The 24,374-nt window shown below is 36.4% G+C and overlaps 1 protein-coding gene across 3 annotated transcripts in view; it reads left to right on the top strand.

The window, feature by feature from the left end:
• The window catches only part of MAPK9 (mitogen-activated protein kinase 9), a 31,719-nt gene extending 8,193 nt beyond the window's left edge, over positions 1-23,526 (top strand). Inside the window, exons 3-12 of one of the 3 annotated variants that reach the window (XM_063348762.1) lie at positions 1,395-1,524; positions 2,675-2,733; positions 3,748-3,886; positions 6,478-6,643; positions 7,948-8,019; positions 12,259-12,441; positions 13,439-13,563; positions 14,079-14,142; positions 15,625-15,696; positions 16,450-23,526. In XM_063348762.1, coding sequence (XP_063204832.1) covers positions 1,395-1,524; positions 2,675-2,733; positions 3,748-3,886; positions 6,478-6,643; positions 7,948-8,019; positions 12,259-12,441; positions 13,439-13,563; positions 14,079-14,142; positions 15,625-15,696; positions 16,450-16,592 — 1,153 coding nt within the window. In that variant the 3' untranslated portion in view covers positions 16,593-23,526. Of the gene's footprint in view, positions 1-1,394; positions 1,525-2,674; positions 2,734-3,747; positions 3,887-6,477; positions 6,644-7,644; positions 7,717-7,947; positions 8,020-12,258; positions 12,442-13,438; positions 13,564-14,078; positions 14,143-15,624; positions 15,697-16,444 lie in introns of all 3 variants that reach the window. The other 2 variants (XM_063348761.1, XM_063348763.1) reach the window with 2 other exon arrangements.
• The last annotated feature ends 848 nt before the right edge of the window (positions 23,527-24,374 follow it).

Raw genomic sequence — 24,374 nt, 5'->3', positions numbered from 1 at the left:
CATATTTGGGAGGAAAATAATTTCTCCGGTTGTCTGGCCAGTCATCTTCCTCCCATTTGGTGTTTTGTTTTGCACAGACATAAAGGCTTTAAATCTGAGAGTGATCATATTATTGAATAATGACTTGCATATTTCACAGAACTAGGTTGATGTAAATGCTAGCAAGCCCTTAGTGCAAATGCACATTGATTCAAATCTTGAGACATGTCTCCAAAAAACCCACAACGTCTCATGGATGAGCCCTGCTTTGTGGTGGTATTGCTTCTTCCAGTAGGAAAAGAAGTGACTTAGGTTGGTAAACTTCATGTAACTTGAGAATTGTTGCTATCACAGAGGAGCTGTATGTTTTGTAAGAGTACTATAATATGGTGATCCTTTTAAGTCTAGTATTGTATGTATCTTGATGAGCTAGGGAAGGAGCTCACAAAAAGCTTAAATGTGCTTGGAATGAGAATTGTTTCCTATCCTGTGAAAGTAATGTTAAATGGAAATAGAGTAATGTGGGAATCCTTATTTAAAACTGTAACTATTTAAAGGTTGAGTAGTTTGTGGTATTAATAGTTGAGTAGTTTGTGGTGTGAATTCACATATATTTTGCTGAATAATCTGTGCATTAATAACGAAGAATATTCCCGTTTTAGTCTGGTTCTGGATATATAGATAATTTAGCTGTAGATTTTTACAGCTATTAAAGCAAGTCTATACCTGTGCCACAAGCTGCAGAGGGAAGGAACAAGCACAGTGGAAAAACAAGATAAAATTAATGGTCACATTCACTTTTAAACTCTTGTCCTGCTCCCTGCAATCTGAGTTTTCCATATATTTTTCTTTTTTAAAACCAGATGATGAATGTAAGCTTCCGCTAGGCAGTAATATTGTTTATAATTGTAAACTATCCACATAGAGGAGAGTATTGATGCCTGCAGAACGGATCACAGAGACATGGTTGTGACTTTCCTTTAGGAAAGAGAAATTTCTATTGCAAATATTAAGTGATTGTCAGTCCGCAACAGTGTCCAAAAAAAACCCCCCTCCAAATATACAGATTAGGCAACTGAAATGCTTCTTGATTTCAAATATGCTTAAAATATTTTTAGATCTTGCAGTTTTGAATATGAGTCTTGAGTCAGCGGATTCGGTTTGAAGACAGAAAAGAGGGCAGGAAGACTTCTGATGAGTGTCAGTGGCTTCTGTTTATGTATTTATTAAAGGATGTGAAGATTTTAAAGAATGTTTGTTTTCTTAATGAAAATTAGTTGAAGTTAGTGTAAACTGCTTAGTGGATATGCTTTGTCTCAAATCTTGATTTCTTTCCTCATTCCTGTCTCCCTTTTGCCCCCTCCTTTCCCTTAAACAGTCTTCAACTTAAGTTGTTTGTCTTTGAAAACTTCTAGTGCTGCGTTTGATACAGTCCTTGGAATAAATGTTGCTGTAAAGAAGCTGAGTCGTCCTTTTCAGAATCAAACCCACGCAAAAAGAGCTTACAGAGAGCTTGTTCTTTTAAAATGTGTCAATCACAAAAATGTAAGTTTGGGCTTTATATTTCTCTCCCTCGTTACTGTAAGTTGTCTGAAAAGCTGGGGATTTGCTCTTTTATGTGCTGTTAGTAAGCAAAGTAATGGAAAAAATAGTGAGAGAAAGACTGGAAAGATATGCTGTGGATAATGCAGTTCTCCGTAACGTACGGTTAAGTTCTTGGGTGAGCTCTTTGGAGTATGAAGTGCCAAGAGGAGGTTTTTGCTAAGCTGTTGGTATAGGTTTACCATCAGCATCAGCTTTATAGAGCTGGCCTTGCTGTATTGCGTTTGCCCTTTTAAGTCATACTGCAGCAAAGCCTGTTTGGCAGTGGGTTTGTTTGTGGGCTTGGCTCTTGTAACTGCACTGTAGTTAAATCTTCTGAGCTTAGGCAAGATTTATATTAAATAGAGTGTTTGGTGGGGTTTGCAGGGGTGCAGTACTGTCTAACAATTTACTGGAAAACAAAAGCGAAATACTATAGACAAGACACACATATTTTAAAATCTTTGAACCTTCTAAAATGACAATCCTTAATGTCAATATTTCAATGTTTGAGTACAAGAATATAAGGTTTATGTGACTCATGTTCTGATACTCACATGAATTAAAAACATTACTGATCATTGAAATTGTGCACTCAGGTCTCAAACTTCCTGGAGTCAAATTAGCCTTTTAGGATTGATTATTTTTTTTGTTTTTAAAGTAAGCTTTTGGTGAAGTCCAGTACAGTAATCTAACAGGTCTCATAGAATAGTACGTCATAAGCTAAGTTTAATGGGATGGTGTGGGGCACCTCTGTGTTGTTGGACAGCCTTGGTTAAAATTCCAGCACAACATGTGATTTAAAATAAGAGATTATGGGGAAAAAAACGGGATACATTTCAGACCGTGGGGAGGGAGATAGAGGGTGTCATGTAACTTTAAAAAGAAAAAAGTGGTTTTGTCCTGTCATAGTTCCCTTGGCACACGTGCTGCAGTTTGGAACTATTTCTGAATTGGCAGTTTTTCAGCACATGTGAATTAAGTGAAGCCAAGTAACACTCAAATTGTGTATAGTAATAGCGTGCATTTGATTTTGAATAGTAACTTCTGCAATAGTGGATTTTCATGTGAATTAAAGAGGAAGTTTCTTCTAATATTTATTTTTATTTTATAGATAATTAGTTTATTAAATGTATTTACGCCACAGAAGTCACTAGAAGAATTTCAGGATGTGTAAGTATGAGACTTTTGCTTTAATTTTCCTGAAAAATACTGGCCTAAGTGCTAGAGCTGTCTTTCCCGTATCTTACAGACTTTACACTTTGAAAACAGAGGGTAGCTAAAGGCTGGATTTAGCCTTTAATTAGTCTTTATTTCTATATTTCTTTAAGAAAGACCAAGAAAGTTGTTTCGCTATGTGCATAAGATGCAAGTGGGAAATAAAAAAGATTATTTACCTTCTATTCATCTGTCTGCCATACTTTGCTGATTGCAAATGCATCTGGTTTGTGTGCGTTGTCATTTAGCTACATGGGTCACCTCAGGATAAGAACTTGGTCTGGATAACCTCATATCGCTTTTTTGCTGTGCCAGTCACATCAGCACAACAGTGTTTTTGGACTGAATTAAGAAATGAATATATTTCTTTTTTATGCAAGCTATGTCAGTTGATCTAGAAAAGGATTCGGAATGATTTAATTGGTGAGGTATTCATAGGTTCCAGTGAATGTGCTGTTGTGGTTTGTGAATGGGCTTTTTGGGCAAACAGGGGAGTGTGTGTGTCTGAAGCGGGTAAGCAGATGATATTTTAATTGAAAGTGAATCATTCCTCCTTAGTTCTTACTGTGCTTTTCTTAATTTTCTTTTTTTTTATGTTAAATTACAGTGAAAGGAAGCATCATTTTTTGATATATTGCAATATCTGCAATTTCTGCATCAACTTCAGTCAGTTTTTCATGCTGCATAAACTCAGAATTATTCTTCTGTATTACTGTTTATAAAACTTGTGGAATTCTAGTCTCTTGTGATGGACTGTTGAACACTTAAGTTTTAATAGCAAGACTATCTGAATAGATAATAATTTAATTTTAAAACTGGTCATGCATGATTATTTTTTTAATCATAAGCTTTTTTACAGTTATGTTAGCAAAGTAATTGACTTCTATTAAACATATCTCATGCTAAGCTTAAACCTGATATGAAAAGTAAGACTGGAATTTTCTTAATGCTTGCTTTCTTCTGCTTTAGATATTTGGTTATGGAGCTGATGGATGCAAATTTGTGCCAGGTTATTCATATGGAATTGGATCATGAAAGAATGTCTTATCTTCTTTATCAAATGCTATGTGGTATCAAACATCTCCACTCAGCTGGTATCATCCACAGAGTAGGTAGTATTAGATCATTAACAATACTCTAAATGAACACAGATGTTCTTATGAAACAGGGGGGAAGGCAAGGAGTTGCTATTTCATAAGTTTATATTTCTTTTATTTATAAGAATATTATTAAACCTGAAGATTTTTTTTCTAGTTCAAAGATAAAGATATATCGTAAATAGATCTTAAATTGGGTTAGCTCTGTGGATTTAACTAATGCTGAACTGATTAAAAGATAAAACATGGGTATCTGCGGACCTCTCAAATTACTAAAGAATGAGTCTTTAAAATGTAATATTTACCTCTTAAATGTCTCTAACCTTGGAGACAGTCAAATGCTGTCTGACATGGTTCTGGGCAACTGGCTGTAGGTGGCCCTGCTTGAGCAAACGGGGGAGTGTGTGTCACTCCCAATGGCATCCTGGGGTGCAACAGGAAGAGTGTGGCCAGCAGGTCGAGGGAGGTCATCGTCCCCCTCACTCTGCCCTGGTGAGGCCACACCTGGAGCACTGTGTCCAGTTCTGTGCTCCTCGGTTCAAGAAGGACAGGGAACTGCTGGAGAGGGTGCAGCAAAGGGCTACCAAGATGATGAGGGGACTGGAACATCCCTCTTATGAAGAAAGGCTGAAGGATTTGGGTCTCTTCAGTCTGAAAAAAAGATGGCTGAGGGGGGACCTTATCAACACTTATAAATATTTAAAGGGTGGGTGTCAGGAGGATGGGGCCAGGCTCTTTTCAGTGGTGCCCGGGGACAGGACAAGAGGTAATGGGCACAAACTTGAGCATAGGAAGTTCCACCTAAACACGAGGAGGAACCTCTTTCCTTTGAGGGTGGCAGAGCCCTGGCACAGGCTGCCCAGAGAGGTGGGGGAGTCTCCGTCTCTGGAGACATTCCAAACCCGCCTGGACGCGTTCCTGTGCCACCTGCTCTGGGTGACCCTGCTCTGGCAGGGGGTTGGACTAGATGATCTCCAGAGCTCCCTTCCAACCCTGTGATTCTATGAGAGGGGTGGTTGAACCAGATGACCTGCAGAGGTCTCTTCAGCCTCAACCACCCTGTGATTCTGAAAAGTAAAGTTTGTAAATGATCAGAATTTCAAAGTCGTGTGCAGACTTCGTATATTTCTCTGCTTCTGTTATTCTACTGCTGCTCTCTTTTGTTTATTTGTTAATTTCGTGACTAGTCTTACAGTTCTACTTGTTTTCTGTTCCTTTCCTTTTCTTCCCCTGCTTCCTGAACACTCTTGCCTTTTAAATTTCTTTCTTTTTTTGACTGGTGGCTGAAAACTCTATCCAGTTCTGGTTTAATGTGCTTTTTTTCTTTATGTCCAAACCATAAACGTAATTGAGAACCTGTATAAATTACAACAGATCTTTTTCTTTATTTTGCTGAAAAAAATCTAGCATGAAAATCCTGTGGTATTAGTAGGGAAATTACATATAGTTAGCTTAAGTCTCTATCCAGATAGTCTTGGTACTGGGCTTTCCTAAAATTATGGAGTAAGGTGTGTAAGGGACTGAAGCAGAGAGTCCCCAGCTGAACTCCACCTGACATCTTGACTGTGATTTGGAGCTAAAGGGGAGACGCAACATTTGCTGAGCATCTTGAGCTCATTGGAGGTAGGAAAGGAACAGAGCTGGAATAATTCAGAAGGAATGGAGTAGTAAGAATTATATGTAGAAATTACTCAAAGAGTCTGTGACCAAACAGAGTAAATTCAGTAGCATTCTGCAGCAGATTTGTTGCCTTCCTGAAATGTGCAAACCCACACCAACTATTTGCATGTCCCTATCTCCTTTAAGAAAAGGAAGTTCTGTACCTGAGAACGCGGTTCCTGTGGTTGAAACTAAGTCAAACATGAGCAGAATTAAATGTATTAGTACATGTGTAATTTGTTTGCTTCTGATACTGTGTGAATAAAACCCAGTGATGCTAGTTTTCCCTAACTGTGTATTTCTTTGGGTGCAATAACGACTGTTCTGATGAGGTATATATCTCCTAAAGTATCTTATTTTTCTCCTCAATCATCGGGTACCTTTGTGTTTTCGCTATATCCTAAATCTGTGCAATTTGCTATTTGCTCTAACCCATGCGGCTTATCTGTCATTAGCAAATACACTTATTAACGCTTTGTGTGTCGGGATATTCCTTTCCTACAGATACTTGACTAATTCATGATGATGTCTTTAGGATCTGTTCCCCAATAATGACAGTATTTGGAACACAATCCCCTTTACCATGCAACCGTTCGTACCCAAAATAGGTCCGCCTAATGTATTAAAGAAGCAGATATATGTATGCATTGTGTATATATACAGACTGTAATGTAGGTGACTATACTGTCAGCGCACTACTGGGTAAATTAAGACTCTGCACGACTTTGATTCTGGTTTTCCCTGAATTTTTTGAGTACTTAGCTGTGCAGCATTTAACTTGTCTCTAGCCTATGTATAAATAAGCAGATACCTTGGAGCAGGAATATGCAGTTGTTAAGGTGAAGTGAACGGGTGGCATATATTGGCTGTGAAGGGGGGTGCGTATTATTTGTGTATTATTCTGTGTGTTGATCCTTCCTTAACTGCAGTTGTCTCTTGTTAGGATTTGAAACCCAGCAACATAGTAGTAAAATCAGATTGTACGCTCAAAATCCTTGATTTCGGCTTGGCAAGAACAGCGTGTACTAACTTCATGATGACTCCATATGTAGTAACACGGTATTACAGAGCACCGGAGGTTATCCTTGGAATGGGATATAAAGAGAATGGTAAGTTGCTGGAGTAACGCTTTAAATCTTTTGTCTAAAGCATATCTGTCTCGGAATATAACAGCTTTAAAAAGGGGGGAGGGCTCTTTTCCCCTTGTCATGCCTGTTGTTAAAGTATGTTAATCATGGTATTAGAAATAACAATTACGCTGTGATAATTTGGGAGAATATAACAGTTTCCTGCTCTGCGTGCTTATCTCCATTTAACATATACTGCTCCCTCTCCCCTGCCATTGTTATTTTTTCATGTGTTGTCCTATTGTTTTGTTGCCATTTTTTTATCCTACAAAAAAACCCCTGTTGAGACGCTTATGCTGGACGATGTTAAAAAATTAACTATTATCAATCTATAAATAATAAACCCTTTTATTAATGTGATTTTATTCTGAAGCATCTTCTTTTGACAGTCTGCCCCGTTTGCGTCTCTGATTACTTTATTAAAATCTGTTTCAGAACCCTATGATAAACTATGCCTTGTAGTCTCTTAAGTCTACATAGCGCTCAGTGAGGCTGGGTGTTAGATTATTAAAGCCAACACAGCTGTAATATAGTGAACATTCAGCCAACAAAATTGCTGGCGAGGAAATTGTCCATGACTGGCATTATTGGGGGTTTTACCTGCTGATTTTTACTAGCTGTGGAGTAATAGGCTGCCTCTTCTGGACTTCTGTGCTAGTACATCTTTTTGCTTTATCACAGGGGCTTGGGGATACCATGCTTTTTGTATTTGTGTAACTTTGGCTGTGTAAAACAAGGGACTCGCAGGACCTTGCTGGGCTAACGATAATAAAAAAACCCCACTTTCATTAATGTGCGAGGCAGCTTGTTGTACAGCAAGTACTGATGTGGATCAGAACTTTAGTAGATGCTGTTCTGGATGAGACAAAAAATAAATTATCTGAAGGGCTGTAGGAATACAGTGTGAGCATACAAATACATAATTGTGATATTTAAAAAACCCTCTTTAATCTTTTGTCCTTGTTGCACCTAACATATGATAGTGGATATCTGGTCTGTTGGGTGCATTATGGCAGAAATGGTCCTCCATAAAGTCCTGTTCCCAGGAAGAGATTGTATCCTTCTTCATGGTCGTTTCAGAAATGTAAACGCCGATTTTTATTTTATAAAAAGCTAATAGCAAAATTTAGCAACAGTCAGTTGGTGTGGATATGATTGAAAATTCATGTTAGCAGTTTGGTTTTCCACATTGTTGTGTTTTATTGTAGATGCTAGATGTTTTTGTTTGTTTTCCTTACTTTTGTTCATGATACTTCATAATTTGATCATTTCATTTTTACTTTCAGTTGATATCTGGTCAGTTGGGTGCATCATGGGAGAATTGGTGAAAGGTTGTGTGATATTCCAAGGCACTGATCGTATCCTTCCCTAGTCATCCTTGAGTCCCACTCCACTTTCAACAGAAATACAATTATTTTGATATGTATAAAAGCATAAGCAATATTTTCAATAATATGTTTTAATAGATCTGCTGTACTATTTGAAATTAGTGTCATTAACCAAATTGTTGAGCTTACCATTTTATTTTCGTAGCAGACTATATTTAGTGTAATTTGTACTGGTTGAATCCATAGAATTTATATTAAGAGCTTCAGCTTTTGTAGCTTAAAAAAGGATACTGTTAGGTTTAAAAAATTAATAGCAGTAAGTGTATTTTCTTACTCTTGTTCTTTGTTGATAAGTCTTATAAGCAAAAGCCTACAAAGTTACTTTTTACTATGCATGGATTTTGTTTACTGTTTGTTTGAACGGTAGACTTTTTTTTTATTGTACAGTTTTTTGAGTTTCAATCAGATTTTTTTCTTGCTTATTAGCATTTGCTGGACAGCAGTGTCCTAATTGCAAGCACACTGCATGAGAAATGTTTTGGGTTTTTTTATTACTATAATTTATTATAAAAAGAAAAACTTTTGAGAGTTTTCTTTCATTCTATGAAAATTTTATTTTGGGTTTACTTTTTCTATAAGATTGTTATTCCTCCGTTCCTCCCTCCAGTATTTTTGACCCAGACTTGTCTTGATAAAATTCTGCTTTCTTGTACAATAGTAGTTCTAGGAAATTTTACTGTATTAAAAACAAACCCCTCATATATATATATATATATATATAATGCCTTAGAGATTGGAAATCTCAATAATGCGTCACTGGATCACAAGCAAGTCTTTACACTGTATTAAGTGAACAGAAGTAATCATTTAGTAAAGTAAATCTTCTTTGAAGATTTTGATGTATTTTAAAATATTTCCCTGGAAACAAAATTTAAAACATTTGCCTCATTATCAAGTTCCAATTATAAAAATTGGAGCAAAACCAATTTCATCCTTTACAAACAATATCTTATGAAGTAGTAGTGTTGTAGGACTAGACATTCAAAATTGATCAGTAAATAAGTAGAATCCAGACAATGTAATTAAACCATAATTGCCAGTTGTGGCTGTAGGTCATAAGAAGCCATAGCTACTTGTCGTCCAAGATTTTGAAGAAATGTAATCTTTTTGCTTGTCAGCAAGGAAAAGTTGAGTCTGCCACTAAAAATATCAAGTACGTGTTCACAGATACTGATGTATCTCATAGAGGAGGACGTTCAATTCTAATGCTAAATTTCATGACACTAATCTTCAGCAGTTGATTATGCATTATTTAGTAATACAAATGATTAATTGTTAAATAAATCTTTTTGTTTTCCACCTTTCTTCCTTTCTATACTTATTGTTTAACCTTTTGAAGCCTTCAGACCAACCTAACACAATTCTTCATGTACGTTATATGTCTTTCACCTGCATGTTAGCATGGACTATTTTGATTTATTCATGAATAAATGAAGGAAATTTTGTCCATACTTGTTGAATACGCAAGTTATCCCTTGTGGTTCTCTGGAGGCCACTGAAGCTCCACCAGTCTATGTTCCAAGGAGTCTCCTCCCCCAGTTTCTTATCAAAGGGCACAGCTTACAGGGTTTTTTCCTCTTGCAAGACTTGCAGTTCTCTTTAGTGTGAAATACAGATAACTGTTTGTGGTGTTAAAGCTTTTTCTGACTGATAACTGCTTCAGTCAGGTTGTTTTCTTTTGCCTTCAGCTGCAGGATTGTTTTGAGAGTCTGGTTTAGGGGGGATCCTGGTGTGCATGGCCATGAAGCTTTCAGTTTTTCTGTATGTGGGCTTTTTTTTATTTACTTAAATTTTAAAATGTCTTAGTATTTGGGGATTTAGAGCAGAGAACCAAGTTCAGCTTGTTGCCTAATGACGGGCCACCTTGACTATCTCCTGGAAAACCTACTTTTGTGTTTCCCCATATGGTCGGCAGGGATTGCCAGGATGCTTGCAGTGATGCTCTGGCTGGACTGGGATGCTCTGCCTTGCCAGGGCGATGGATGCACTGAGCCCGCTCCTGACCGGCTCTATGGAGGACCAACAGGGCTCTAACAGCTACTGGTCTGAGTTACTGGCTGTTGCCCTGGAAATGAGAAAAGTAGAAAAACCAGGCAATGTAGATACCTAAGATGAAATAATGGAAAGCCTATCATCACCAGAGTGTTTTTAATGCTCTTTCTTCCAAGGTGGTGAAGGAAGCTAGTTGCCTGACTGATGCAGAAAGCATGATGGGGTATTGATGCTTTCTTGGGGGGAAAAAAAAAAAATCATGCTTTGTTGTGATTGTAATAAGACTCTGTTTTCAACTTCTCCTCTTGCAGAGTCCCCCAAAGTAGGCAGGCGTACTTGGTGTGGACTGAACTGTTCTGGTTACTCTTGACCTTGTGGTCACTAGGGCAAGAAGGTAGTTTTGTCTGCGGTTGCAAGGTTGTTCACATTGCACGCTCTGCAAGCTTTACATTGAAATGAAGGTTTTCTCCCAGTTGGGTTTCTGATAAGAAGTGTAGCTTATTTCAAGCCAAGTCTATATTGGGGAATTTTAATTTCTTTTTTTTTTTCAAATTTGAGTATCTGTAAAGTACTTTGAAGCAATCCGACAGAGACATTTTTTGTCCAGTTTTTATTACTGAAGTGGGATAGACCATTAAGTTTTTCTGCCCTCCCCTCAGTGCTCTGAGACCACAATAGACTGGACTCTAATTTGACTAGCTGACTAACCAGACTGCTGCTACTCAAAGAAAAAGCATCTTCTTGAATCTAGAGTGGTGGAGATCTCTCAGAAATCAGTTTTCCAGCTAGGAACAAAATTTCCTGATGTATGTTAAAATTTTCTTTGTATGTCCTTTGTTTTAGCATGAGAGTTAATAATATTGACTTCTTAATTTTGATTTGAATATATTTTTTTCATTGGAATGTATTCAGTAAGCAAATATAATTTTCAATCTTTGTATCAGAAGTCTAAAGTCTTAACAAGAACCAGTGACTATGTGTATATTTCTAGTTGCATTCTTGGCACGCTAGCTGAAATAAAACTACCTCACTGTTTTTTAAATACATGTTAATTCAAAGTGCAGCAAATTTGTTGTTTTGTTACAAAATCTGTCTATGAGAATGGATAGGTTGGAGTGCTAGGTTATGAATTTAGCTATGAATGTTTGCAAGGTCAATGGCTAGACTCTGCTGGAATTGCACATTCTTCGTATCAGAAAATCTATAAAGTGTAAATCTGAGTAAACTTAAATCTCAGGAATACTAATGGAGGGTCTTCTCAGTGTGATAAATGAGCTTTGTTATCCTGACTAGGCTCGTTCAGAGCAGACTCTGGTCTCTCTAGAGCAAGTGTCACCATGTCTAAGGCAAATGCCTTCACTGGCAAGAGGACGAAGGGTTAGTCCAGAGGAAACATGAGGCACAGCTTCATCTTGTGGCTTGTAAGTGCAACTCCTATAAAATATTTAAATTCTGAATTTAAGAACAGAGTAGCCTTTGGGTGTTACCACAGTTGATACACTTAAACATAAGGACCTGCTAAAAATCTACAGGAATCTGGATTCATTATTCAGAACTCCTTTGAGCCTTTTCTGAAGTTGAAACTAAAAAAAAAAACAAAAAAAAAAAAAACAAAAAAAAAACCACCGAAGCAAAAATCAACAACAAAAAAAACCCCAGCCATCCAACCCACACTCCCCCTCTGAAACCCTATAACGCAAAGCGTAATTTCCTTAGGAGACAGGCACAAAATGCCTTACTTTGAATGTGATGTATTTGTGCTTTAGCTTTTTTCATGTATTTTTTCCTATCTTCAAGAATCTTCGATGTAGATGGTATTATGTTGTACTTCAGAAGATTCAACAGCAGCCTTTCTTTTCTGTCCTTATAGATATAATTCTGTCCTATGGATATAATTGCCACATAAAGCTTTTTACGGACTCCAAAAAAGTATTGCTTTCAATACTAGCCAATAGATAATAATTAGCAAAAGGTATTTAAGCATAATGCATTGTGCAGCACTTCTAGCCTGTCCTTAAGATTAAAAAATCAGAATCTTATTTTTATGTCAATCCAGCTTTTTGCATGGTAGCTCAGAATACTGTTGATGCTAGAATGAAGTTCATATTTGTGCCCTTTGTTCAAGTTTTCATTAATTTTTCAGATTTCTCTAAGTGATATTTTTGTATAGTGCAGCCTTCAATTTCTTCAGCTGATTTTCCTAAAGATATGGTGCAGATATTGATCAATGGAATAAAGTTATTGAACAATTAGGAACACCATCAGCAGATTTCATGAAGAAACTACAGCCTACGGTGAGGAATTACGTAGAAAACAGGCCAAAATATCCCGGTATTAAATTTGAAGAACTCTTCCCAGACTGGATATTTCCATCAGAATCTGATCGTGACAAGTTAAAAAGTAAGGCGAGTTTTTCCTCTTTTTAAAAGATCTTAATTTAAAATGTCTGCAGTACACTTAATTAGAAAAAATAACATAAAATATAAAAAAACACCTAATAAAAATATAAAATTCTCTTAATTCTAATCTATTGAATAATGTCTGCTGTTTAAATGTTCTCTGAAAGTAATACTTGTTATGGATGTTATCTGCAATTATCTTTTCCTAGTTGATATGTGCATGTAGTTCATTTTGGCTATACTTTGACTTTAGATAATTACTGATAAAATGAAAAAAAACCCACCTTATTATATTCTCTAGATGGGCAAATAATTTTTTTTAACATAAAATAACTTGTTATAGCCTATTTTATTATTACAATGATTGTTCAGACAAGAAAGAATGTCAGTGAAGTGCCACTGCGACAATGGGTAGCCAGTTATGGTGCAGTAACACCTTTAAAAGAAAAATTAATTTGATGTTAGAGATACTAGATCATTACCGTACCCAGATGTATTTTTAAAAGTTTATTAAAAAAGGTTAGTGTGTTTTATGTTTGGTAGTTAGTGCCAAATAAACTGTGACCCATGTGGCAACAAAACTGTTCAAAATTGAGGTTGGTTGGTGTCAGCTGCAGGGTTTATGTTTTGGGTAACAGTAAAATAACATTTACAGTAAAGGATTGCGTCCTCATTCAAAAAACAAAAAAAGTAACAGCATAAGAAAGCTTCCATCTCTGGGCCTGCTCTGACAGTTGCATGCTGATTTTTCTGTGTATGTGGCAAGATGTGGAGCTTTGGTACTACACAAGCGACTTAAAATCAGTACACGGTGAGATTTATCTAATCCTACAGGATTAAAAGTTAAGTATTCTCCTGTCACCAATAAATGGAACTTGTCAAACGGCATAGATGCTTAAGAAACCTGCCATGTGTCTCTGTTCCCAGTATTTGTTTTCTGTGTCAGCCATTAACCTCCACAGCTCTTACGTGTATGTTTTTTCATTTTTACTTTCTAGCCAGTCAAGCTAGAGATTTATTATCAAAAATGCTTGTAGTAGATCCAGACAAGAGAATTTCTGTAGATGAAGCCTTACGTCATCCTTATATTACTGTCTGGTATGATCCAGCTGAAGCAGAAGCCGTAAGTTTGTATTTAAAATAAATTTTAAGATATCAGTTTAATAACTTTAAAGAATATATTGCTTTAGTCAAGAGCATTCTTTGAACCCATCATTTGGTGAGCAAAAGTCACAGATAAATCCTTCAGATCCGCATTAGGGGCAGAATTGCCTGAAGAACAGCTGCTGGAGTGGAATTGATGTAGTTTTGAATGTAGTTGTTGGTAGCTGCCTTTCCTTTATGGTAATCTAGGGCTCTTGGAGAAGAGAGCTTTCTCTAGGGCCCCATAAAGCCTTGTGGCGAGTTTAATTTTAGTTGATGCTTTTAAACAGCCTTTCAGTGTGAGGTAGGACTTAAAAACACATTCTGGAGTTGTAAAATGAAGTGATTTTGAGGTATGGGGAATAGACTGCCAAAGATAAAGGTACCAAAATGCTAAAAAAAAGTCATTTTTTAGTTTTTTTTTTTTTCTTGAGTCGTGATTGATTGTGTTAACCTAATGTAGTAGGTACACTGTAAGCTTTCTTTTCTTTGTAGCCCCCACCTCAAATCTATGATGCACAACTGGAAGAAAGAGAACATGCAATTGAAGAATGGAAAGGTAAAAAGTGAGCATGACAAATGACAATTATTGTAATACTTTTATTACGTGTGTATATGTACATATATATATACATGTAGCGTTCTGAAGTCCGTTCAATCAAATGCTGCAGTTTCTTTTTTTTTTCCCCCTGAGTATTTTGTTGTTGTTAAGTGTTTGTAGTCTCAATGGGTTTTTTCTTGATAGAAAATTCTCTGAGAGAGAAACAAGTGCCTCTTCTAGTGTGCATTATTTATCTCTTGATAATATTTGGTAATTAATTTGTTCTAGAGGTCTTCAATAGCAGAAAACTTTTTTGGTGTGTTTTTGCTCTCATCGTGGCTTATTTTTTGATCAGATAGGTTAAAGTGTTGACTTAAACAAAACAATAAATGGCATCGTGGTATTGAAGTCAATTGTGCCTTATAGTTTCAGTCAAAAACACTAAGTGGTGAGGCAGTTCAGATTTTATTTTTTTTTTTTAAACATGTACCATCACGGGACCAATAGTGATAGACATCTTTGCTTACTACTTGGGAAGCTGCTTTTTGTAAAATAGCTTTATAATTTTCAAGTATTGATTTAGGGCATGTCTGCACAGGTACGCTTCAAATTATTTTAGATTAATGCAAAGTGGAAGATTAAAATGGATCAGTTAAATCTAATTGAAGGCTTCTAAATGTTACTCAGAATTAAAGAGGTCTTAGCGTATTTAAATATTATGTTATTCTTAGTTATGTTAAGACTATGGGTTCATAGACAAGCTACTGGGAGTTAACCGAAGGTATAACCTCAAGCGTACCCTGCTGCTCTGCAGCTGTAGGGATCCCTTTGCTCTGGAAGGGGCCAAGGTAAGCTGCCTTGCGTGTACCATGCTACAGAGGTATGAAACAGAATAATGGACGTTCCTCTAAAGTTACAGCTCTCTGATTATTTTGTTGTTGAGGTGCCTATATCCTAAACCATCCTTGATTAGTAAATGAGGGATTTTATGCAATATTTTAGCCATTTGTTTAATCTACTTCAAAATGACCAGACTTTTCCTCATTGTATCTGTGGGGATTGTTCTTTAAGAGTAAAGACGTTTGTGTATGGTTTTGTTATCAAAGTAAAATTTCCACGGGGATTATTTGTAATTTTTTTGAATCCAAATCTGATTTTTTTTCATTACAGTTAATGCATTGTAGGTATATATAAAGTTTTAGGATGGGATGGTTGTTATTTTTAAATGGACAGTTATTCTACGTTAAAAAAAACGTTGATTTTGGTACATTCTTAATGTCTTTCTGTGATGCATAAAGAAAAACTGTAGAATTCCCTAATCATTGCCGTAGGCCTTTAAAAAACAGAAAAGGAAAATAAATACCTATATTGTTGTACTTCCAGAGTGACCCTTAACTGTTTCATTGTACCTTTATGCATATGTACATTGTATACAAATTCTCGTGATCTTACAATGTTATTTTGTCTCTTCTCTCATTCCTCCCACCCTTCTCTCTTAAGAATTAATATACAAAGAAGTAATGGATTGGGAAGAAAGGAGCAAGAATGGTGTGGTAAAAGATCAGCCCTCAGGTTAGTCATTGTTTCAGTAGTTCTTCTCTAACTGTGACACATAGTGCTGATCTGTTGCACTAGTGAGTGAAGATTCCTGCCTAATAGTCCAGGTAGGCAAAAGTTTTGTTGTTCGAGACTCTTGATCCACGTGCAGTAGTTTTTCATTGTTATGAAGTAAGTTATGAAGGAGAACTTAAGTCTCTTGTGTCCAAGACCCTGAGCTGCCTTCCCCCCAGAGGACTCAGCCATCAAATGAAATAATCGACCCTGTGTTACATCAGGTGTTGCATAGGTGTCTTTTGTGCTGAATGCGTATTCTGTGGCTCTGCGTGAATGAGAGTCCCTTTCATGCAGGGCTAAACATCGTTAGGGCTCCTTGTTTTAAAATAGTTAATAGTGCAAAGTATTTACGTCCATGATCGAATTCCTGATGTTTGCTGCTGTTTACTTGCTTCCATGATTGGAATATTGTGCTGTCTTTTATTAACTATATGTATTAGATTTCTTGAAACTCAAGTCACTATTCACGTTATACATTGCTTTTTTTTTTTCTTCCTCCTCAGAGATGGAGAAAAATAAAAATCTCTTAATGTTCAATTGAGGTTTCGAGTGCGATGCAACTTAGTGCTTGTTTTTCTACTGTTGATTAACTACTTTGTTTTCTAAGGGTTTCTGTGGGGAAAGTGCGGCTTAGAGCCTAGAAGTATGGTTATTTGTACCTGCAATATTGTCTTGCCTCAGATTTTATTATGTTTGGTTTACTTAGCACAGATGCAGCAGTGAATAGCAACACCAGTCCTTCCCAGTCATCATCTATCAATGACATTTCATCCATGTCAACAGAGCAAACATTGGCCTCAGATACAGACAGCAGCCTCGATGCCTTGACAGGACCCCTTGAAGGATGTCGATGATCAGCCAGGATTGCAGACTTGACTTTGGAAAAGAGCTCTTGCTTCCATTGGGCCTGAATTGCTTGTAAGTTAATGGAATCAAGTAGAAAAACTCCATGTTCTGCATGTTCTGCTAAAGTAATGCCTGTTTTTTTTACTCAGTTGTTATGAAATTGCCTGCTTAATGTTGTAGAATGAAAGCAAATCAATGTCTAAAGAACAAAAAAAAATTAGACACTATTATAGGCTTTTCTTCGTGCCAGCCTATTTCAGGTGAGCAGTTATAATAGACATTTAGCCAATAACTCCTCTTAAGTGGGCTCATGGATCTTCAGTCTCAACTGGCAGGCTTCTGTGACACAATGGTTGTTTACATTTTAGTACAGTATTGCTCATTAGTAGGTTTTTTGAATGTATAGTCTCTATGAAGTTTGTTTTAACGTGTGACTGTGGCAGTTTGCTTTATTTAACGACTGGAGTGTTGTGTGTAAGTGAACTCACACGTTGAACGCTCTCAGTACTATGCGTAAAGGGCAGTTACTCTTCCACATAGCACTTTTTTTTATTGAGCCCTTTCTATCTTCACTTTCCAACGATTCTGTCTTCTTGTAGAAGAGATAAACGTGAAGTTTAAAGTGTATAGCCATTGCTTTCTATTTCACCTATGAGTATGTGTCTCTAACTTTTTCAGTTTTTTAAACGTGGATGGAAGATACAGTGGCTTAATTAAATCTTAAGGATGAGTGACTTATCTGTGAAGCAGTGCCTGTTTGGAAGAGGAAAGAGTGCTAAAATGTTCTGTATCTTCTAACTTGTGATACTGGTCCTTTAACAAAAACAAACAGAAAAGGAAATTCACTTCATTCACTGCAAACTGATAAAAGGACAGATGACTTGCAGCCTCAAAAAGAACTGCATAAATGTTTTCCATTTTTTAATGGGCTCATTCTACCTAACAAGTAATTAAAGAAATGAAAATACAGTAGTTTTGAGTCACTTGTAAATTAAGTATTTAGGTAACAGAACTTAGCCCTGTTCCCACACTAGAAAAACCTCTCTATTGGGGGAGGAAAATGTACTTAATACGTATTTTCTAAATACAGTGTCAGAGAGGAGTAGTAGATTATTTGCTGTTCCAATACAGGCTTATCAATACAGTTTTCAGAATCAGATAATACAAACACTGCCTGTTACATTGCACGACATATTGAATTAGAAAATGCGTTGGCAGCAGAGTAGGGCTTAAGTTGCTTTATACGACACACTTGTGAATTTGTGCACGTTCACTTTGGAGTGCACAGGTGTGAAACTTTGCTAAAGGATCTTGTGAGTGTGCATGTGTGTGAGATTAAAATATGTAAGAGAGATGTACAAGATGAGGTAAACCACCACTTTCTTAAAGGCACTATATTTAGCTGTTGATCCAGATACTCTTGACTTGAATATATAAATAGAACTTATAAAATATACTGGCCCAGCCAGTCACTGCATTACTGACATATTTCTCTTGAAATTGAAAGAAAATTGTCCATTGTTTCTGACCTTACGATTTGAAAAGCAGCAATTTCTCTTTATGCAAACGCTGCTTTTATATTGAAATTGCATCCCTTTGCAATAGCCGAATTTGCGGTAGCAAAAATATTAAGGCTTTAGTATCCCACAAGGTTTAAAAAAATTTAGCAAAATACTTAGTGTGATATAAACTTCAGAATTGTCATCTGGAATCTTGTTTTTTTTTAAAAAAAATTCTGTTTAATTGAATTGCCGGATATTGGAGCTTGGGTTTTTTCTTGTTGTTTGGTTTTAAACCTACGGATACCTTAGTTTATCTTTGGATACTGACAGTATATGTGAAATATTTTTAGTGCATTTTTGTCACTGGAAAAAACATTAAAAAATACCTATTTACCATATATCAGAACAGTACAGGTTGCTGTTCTTTTGCATTTTTAAAATCCTTGTTATTTGTGTAAGTTAAAATTACTAAAAACACCTATTCAAAATGAAAATTAGTGATTCACTATGGAAGTAATCTACTGGATTTAATTTTTAAGGATTTTTCTCTTTTTCAACGGAAGTTGCACTGTTCTCTGTTCATTTTAACAGTTACTGCTCTAGAAGACTATGTAACAATTTTTTTTTTCATGTGTTTTGGATATTTGCAGAGTTGAATTTTTCCTATTGGCCTTAAGCTGCTCAGAACAAGAGGGGGTTGGACCAGATGACCTCCAGGTCCCTTCCAACCTAAATTTTTGTGTGATTCAAATTGTCTTTTAATGTTGGTTTTGGTTTTTTGCCTTTTTTTTTTTTTTTAACACAACTGCCCTATCTCCATGATTCGAACTGGTATCTGACCTTCTCCTAGTACATATTGTTAGCTTGAATATGTACTCTTGGAATAAAAAAAAACAACCCTGAGATTAACTGAGCTTATTTGTAAATCTTATTTGTAGGAAAAGCTGTCTCATACTTATTTTTTTTTTTAATGTCGTCTTGCTGTGGCATACATTGAAGCTTCAGAATTTTACAGAAATGTTGCTTCCTTCAGAGCATGCATGAAATGTCTGTGAATATTGTGGATTTTGGTATAATTCAAAACCAAATTGCTATAATCACCTGAATGAGCATCGATCTCAAGACGGCACATATGCAGGTTGTACTCAGAAAAACGCATGCAGAATAGATGCATGCTGAAGTTCCCGTGCTATTTCGGTGTGCAAATATAGACTATAAATACACTGCATGCGGATTATATACATATAGTTGTATTCCTGACTGCGGATTATGTTCAGTGCCACGTTTGTGAAATGGTTGTTGGTGCCACGAGAACCTCATCGCTGATAGAAAACAAAATGCACATGTAACGTGACAGGGGTTTAAAAGTTTAGAGAGTTGGGTGTGCAATATAATCACTTTTATTCCTAATACTAAAATCATGTATGTAAAGTGATGCAATTGACCATTTTTTTGCACTTTGGCATTTATAAATATTTATATGTATTTAAAGATTAAGAATATGTGAGTGTGTGTGTATACATATATATTAAAAAACCTGCTCAGTTTTGTAAACACGAATGTTACTTTTTCTTTATGAGAGACTTTGTATAGTGTTAACACTACTGCAGTATACATAAACAATTTATGAAATATGACTAAAAAGAAACGGTGGTCAACATAGATACAATCTGTGATCTTAACTGCTCACCTGAAAAAAAGAGTTCTATGGCTATCAATCAGATTATTTACCAGAAACATTATGTTAAATATATGAACACTGAGTAGCTGAATGGCATTGCAGAAATGGAGTATGTTTTAAACAGTTCATTTCATCTGTGCTCATATCATCTTTCCTCAAAAAAAAAAAAAAAGCTTGGCATTTTGAAATCTGGATAAACAGCCGATGAGTGTGCTTTGAGGAAATACTGTGATATGACAAGTCTAGTTTTTATTGCAAAAGATGAGAAATGAATGTCAAAATTAAGGCTTTGTCTGCATGGTTCGTACAAAATAAACTAGTGTAAGGACTGGAAACAGTGTTTCCAAACAGCCTTTGAAGTTTTGTAATGTTTCCGGTAAGGGTTTGCATTTCTTTGTCAAAATAATGAAAAATAAACTCAACCTTAACTAGAAATTAACTAGTTGGTTGGTAAGTTTCAAAACCTGTTAGGAACCAGAGGGCTCTTGAGGTTTCCTTTGTCTTTTTTACGTCCTAAGAGATTCATTTTTTTAAAAAGTGATTCTTTATGATTATTTTTCTTTCATAAAGGAAGGACCTTAAATGCTAAATCAGTTTCCTTTTTAGATCTGATTGTATTTGGCTTAAAATTGTAATTTTCTGAATGAAGTAGCATTTAGACATTCAAAATACAGCCGACGTACCAAGTCTCCGAAAACTGAGCGGGTGACCCTGCTTTGGGCAGAAGCGCAGCCCTCTGGGTTCAGAAGTTCGAGTGCAGACAGATCTTTGCTGACGCGATGCCGCTCTGCAGTAGGGGTTCGGCCTTGCAGCAGTACGGTTTGTGTGGAGTGTTTCGTTTGAATTGTCACACTTGACATGGAAGTACTTTAAGCGTGGTGGGGGGTAAATGCTGAACAGCCTTTGTCTGTATATTCTACATATGTCATATGGATTCTATCAGGGCTTGATGCTAAACTTAGTGTGATACCATATACTGGGAACCAAATTCTTTCCTGGGATGTGTATTGTGTAATTCCTGCTCAAAACTGGTTTTGATCCAGGGACACCTGCACCCAGATGCAGAATTTGGACTCAAGTTCCTATAGATGAATCAAGGGATTTCTTTGCTTTTTCCAGAGTGTCTTTGATTATTTTTTTTAACATGTTGAAATATGACAGAAAAAGTGTATTCTGGGTTATTATTTTACATATATTTTAGATTTATTACCTGAGTGATAGTGATGTTCTAAAAGCTTATTACACAACTTATTGGTTTTATTTTTTGCCCGCTCTGCATGCTAAAAATGTCTGGAGCTAAACTAATGTTTTAAGTAAACCATCTTTTCTCATATTAGTGTTGGAGGAAAGTGGAGAGATAACCGTTGTTTCTGTTTGTGTTCTATAAAATGACTATTTTTGTAGCTAAAATTTTAGTCGTTGGATTTCAATCCCACAGTGTGGCTTTGTGGATATAAATTTACCTGGGTCCGCCATTTCAGACAGTATATGCATAACAAGTCCAGTATAAAATTAAACTAATAAAATGCACTCTTCTGTAATCTGCTAATGAAAATACGGCAAATTATTTTGGTCCAAGAATTCAAAACAAAATAGAGAAAATACATTTAACTATTTACGTTTTTAATCCTTGATGCTGCTGCTTATTTTTTGAAAAGGTGCTTGCAGTTTTGCACAAAAGAAATCGACTTTATTAATTGCTGGGTTTGAAGCACTTTAGGATTCTTCTTAATACAACCAGTATGTGGTGTAAAAAGGAATGACATAAAAAGTGTTTAAATTTTGGTTGCAATCTTTACTATTCTGATAGATTTGATCAACATGTTCCTTTAAATATATACATGAAAATATATACATGTTTTCAGAGATTTTTAAATTAGAAATTTTTTTTTTTAATGGGCTGAAATTTAACACATAGTAAGAGATCGTTTGAGGAACATCTTGTACTCAAATGCCTGTAGGCTGACTTAAATAGCAGTGTGACTCCCTAGCCATCTATTATATAAAGAGAGAACAAAGATGCGACGACGTTTGTTCCTGCAGCAAGACGAGCTGGCTATGAGCGCTAGCGTCCTTTTTGTTAAACAAAACAAAAAAAAATTTATTAACTGTTGGCTACGCGTCTTAAGGTAGTCATATATGTTACGGTAAGGCCAGAACATGCAGTTATTGTGACTCCACTGCAATGGATGCTCTGTGAATGCCGCAGGAAGACTCTGTCCCTGCTCTAAAATACTGGCCCGAAACCCCGCGACTTCCCCCGCTGTACTGCAGCGAGTCCCTGGCTAGGTGTTTCCCAGGCTGGGCCTGTAGTGCAGCACTCCGTAGTTCCTTGGGATAACAGAAGCAGAGAGAAAGTAATGGGGTAAGAACGACACTTTATGTTCGCTACCTGAGACGGTAGCCGTGTGTGTTACTGATAGCGAAGCTGATGTACTCCCCATGAGCATGTGCTATTGTATTGTCTTCTAATGGGGAAAAACTTTTTTGAAAAACCAAGTGTGTCTCTAGCTTTTCTATGAATTCAGATGCTTAAATTGGTGCTAATTTTTTTAAAAGAAAAATGTAACAGATGGTTAGCAGTGTATTTGTCTGTTTTTGATAACTATATTTTCTTAAATGTTGGCAAGCCAAACTTTATAAAATGACTAACGTGCATTTTCAGCTTCATCAGACTCCCAGATTTTCCTAAAGTAAAATGTTTAAACTTCCATGGTAGTTGCTGCTTCTTTGGGGCTATTGCTTTCAGGTGTGTTACACACTACTAAAATGAACACAATTAGAAAAGATAGCAATACATAACTATCCCTTTCTTTGAATTACACGACGTGTTGGGTTCCCCTAATGGTTTTAGCAGTCTAGTGTAATCAAGGTACCTAATTAAGAGCGAATCACAGATACCTGTGTGCAGTTAACTCAGTACAGTGAAGCCTTACCTGGTCATTAAGATAATTTATAAAGATTATACAAATTTTCATCTATTTTAGAGGGAATGACAAATAGAAATAATGAACTGTTTTCCTACAAATTCAAATGTTAATTGCAGAGAATATATTCTATAGTGTACTCCAGAACACGTGCTATTAGAGAGTATAGTAGGCTCCTTGAGTGATTTGTTATGAAATCCGGTTTTATCTCATGACTCAAAATAAACCCCCTCCAAAAACTGTTTCTTTGAGGATTTCTTTTGATTCGGCCTTCGAGTTGTAACCCCCTTCAGAATGCTTTGTGCGTCTTGTTTTGGCCCTCTTTCCTACCTTCTGTTTACCAGATGTCACAAAAAGTAGCATCAAGCCCTATCACTTGTTACAGTGTTCTGATTTTATGGCCTTAATATTAGTTATAGTACGGTATATAATTTCAGAAGAAAGATGTGCTTTGAAGTCTAATTATATAGATACTTGTGGCCTCTTCTGCCTATGAAATTAGGCTTTGATTGTCATATCTCATTCTCGATGCTTGTGCAATAGGAACATGTTCCTTTCAATGCAGTGGCTCTTTTGTCTGATGCTGGACTTTGTTTTCAGGATGACTAGAAAGTTTTTAGGGTTTGGGTTTTTTTATGGACAGCAGTCATGCTTCCTTGTTTTTTTGGATTGATTTTCTTTAAGGAAATTAGAATTTCATAGGGAAAACTGTCAATAACTAGTTATGAACTGCTAGTTAAAGCCTTGTTCTGAAGCTTTTTGGTTGTTTTTTTTTTTTTCTTCTCCAAGAACGTTATTGTAAAACAGTACTAAAGCCACTGTAAAATTACAAATAAATATGTATACTTAAAAGATTTGAGCCGTCTGTCTTATTTACTGTAGCAATGTTTTCTTTTTCTTGATTCTTGCTGTGTTGAAGTGTTTATGTAACCAAAATGATCCATGCTCTTAGTTATTTTAAAACAGAAAGTCTCAGTTACCACTTTAGCTTCCAGTTAACCAAAAAGTAAGTACTGGTATGAAAAACGAATGAAGAGCAGCTTTAAGAGACTGGTTGGAGCTGCTTTCTCCTCATCAGCTGGAACACTGGGACACATTAACAGCACTTGGTTTTACTGCTGAGTGTGTTTTCAAATTTGGGGGTTTTAAATCACAGAAGCTTGCCTGGTGATACTGACAGCTCTGTGTTCCCATCCTTGGGTTGAAGGGCGTCCTCATCAGACTGTCAGACTGCGGGCAAGTTTCAGCTAAGCCGCTGGCTGTATACCTGTGTGCAGATATACGTGCGGATGTAGAAGGACTTTGGAAGAGTTTTCTCTTCACCTTGTGCTCAGACAATGTTGTGGTTCATTTTGTTCTCACGGAACAAGACGGAGGTACAGCTAATGGGAAAAAAAGAGTTCCGATGTACTTATTTTGAGGAAGAGGAAAGTGTTCTTGTAAGGACAGTGATGAGGTTTCCAGGTTTGCAAAGCTGCCCGCTCTACCTGCGGGGAAGGTGAAGTAAAACTGAACTGCCACTCTCATCTAATTGCTTTTCAAGAAGGCTTTCTAACGTTACATGAAGGGTTAACATAGCTGCCTTTGTAGATGAAGGGCTAGGGCTCTCAGCCAGACTCTGGTGTTGTAAAAGCTTCACCTACGACGGTGTGAAATAATTTTTACAGCAATGTTGCTATT

Source organism: Chroicocephalus ridibundus, chromosome 11 (genome assembly GCF_963924245.1).
Source record: "Chroicocephalus ridibundus chromosome 11, bChrRid1.1, whole genome shotgun sequence".
NCBI classification, from domain to species: Eukaryota; Metazoa; Chordata; class Aves; order Charadriiformes; family Laridae; genus Chroicocephalus; species Chroicocephalus ridibundus.
The sequence above is the reverse complement of the archived record's forward strand: the minus strand, read 5'-3'. Positions and strand labels throughout refer to the sequence as shown.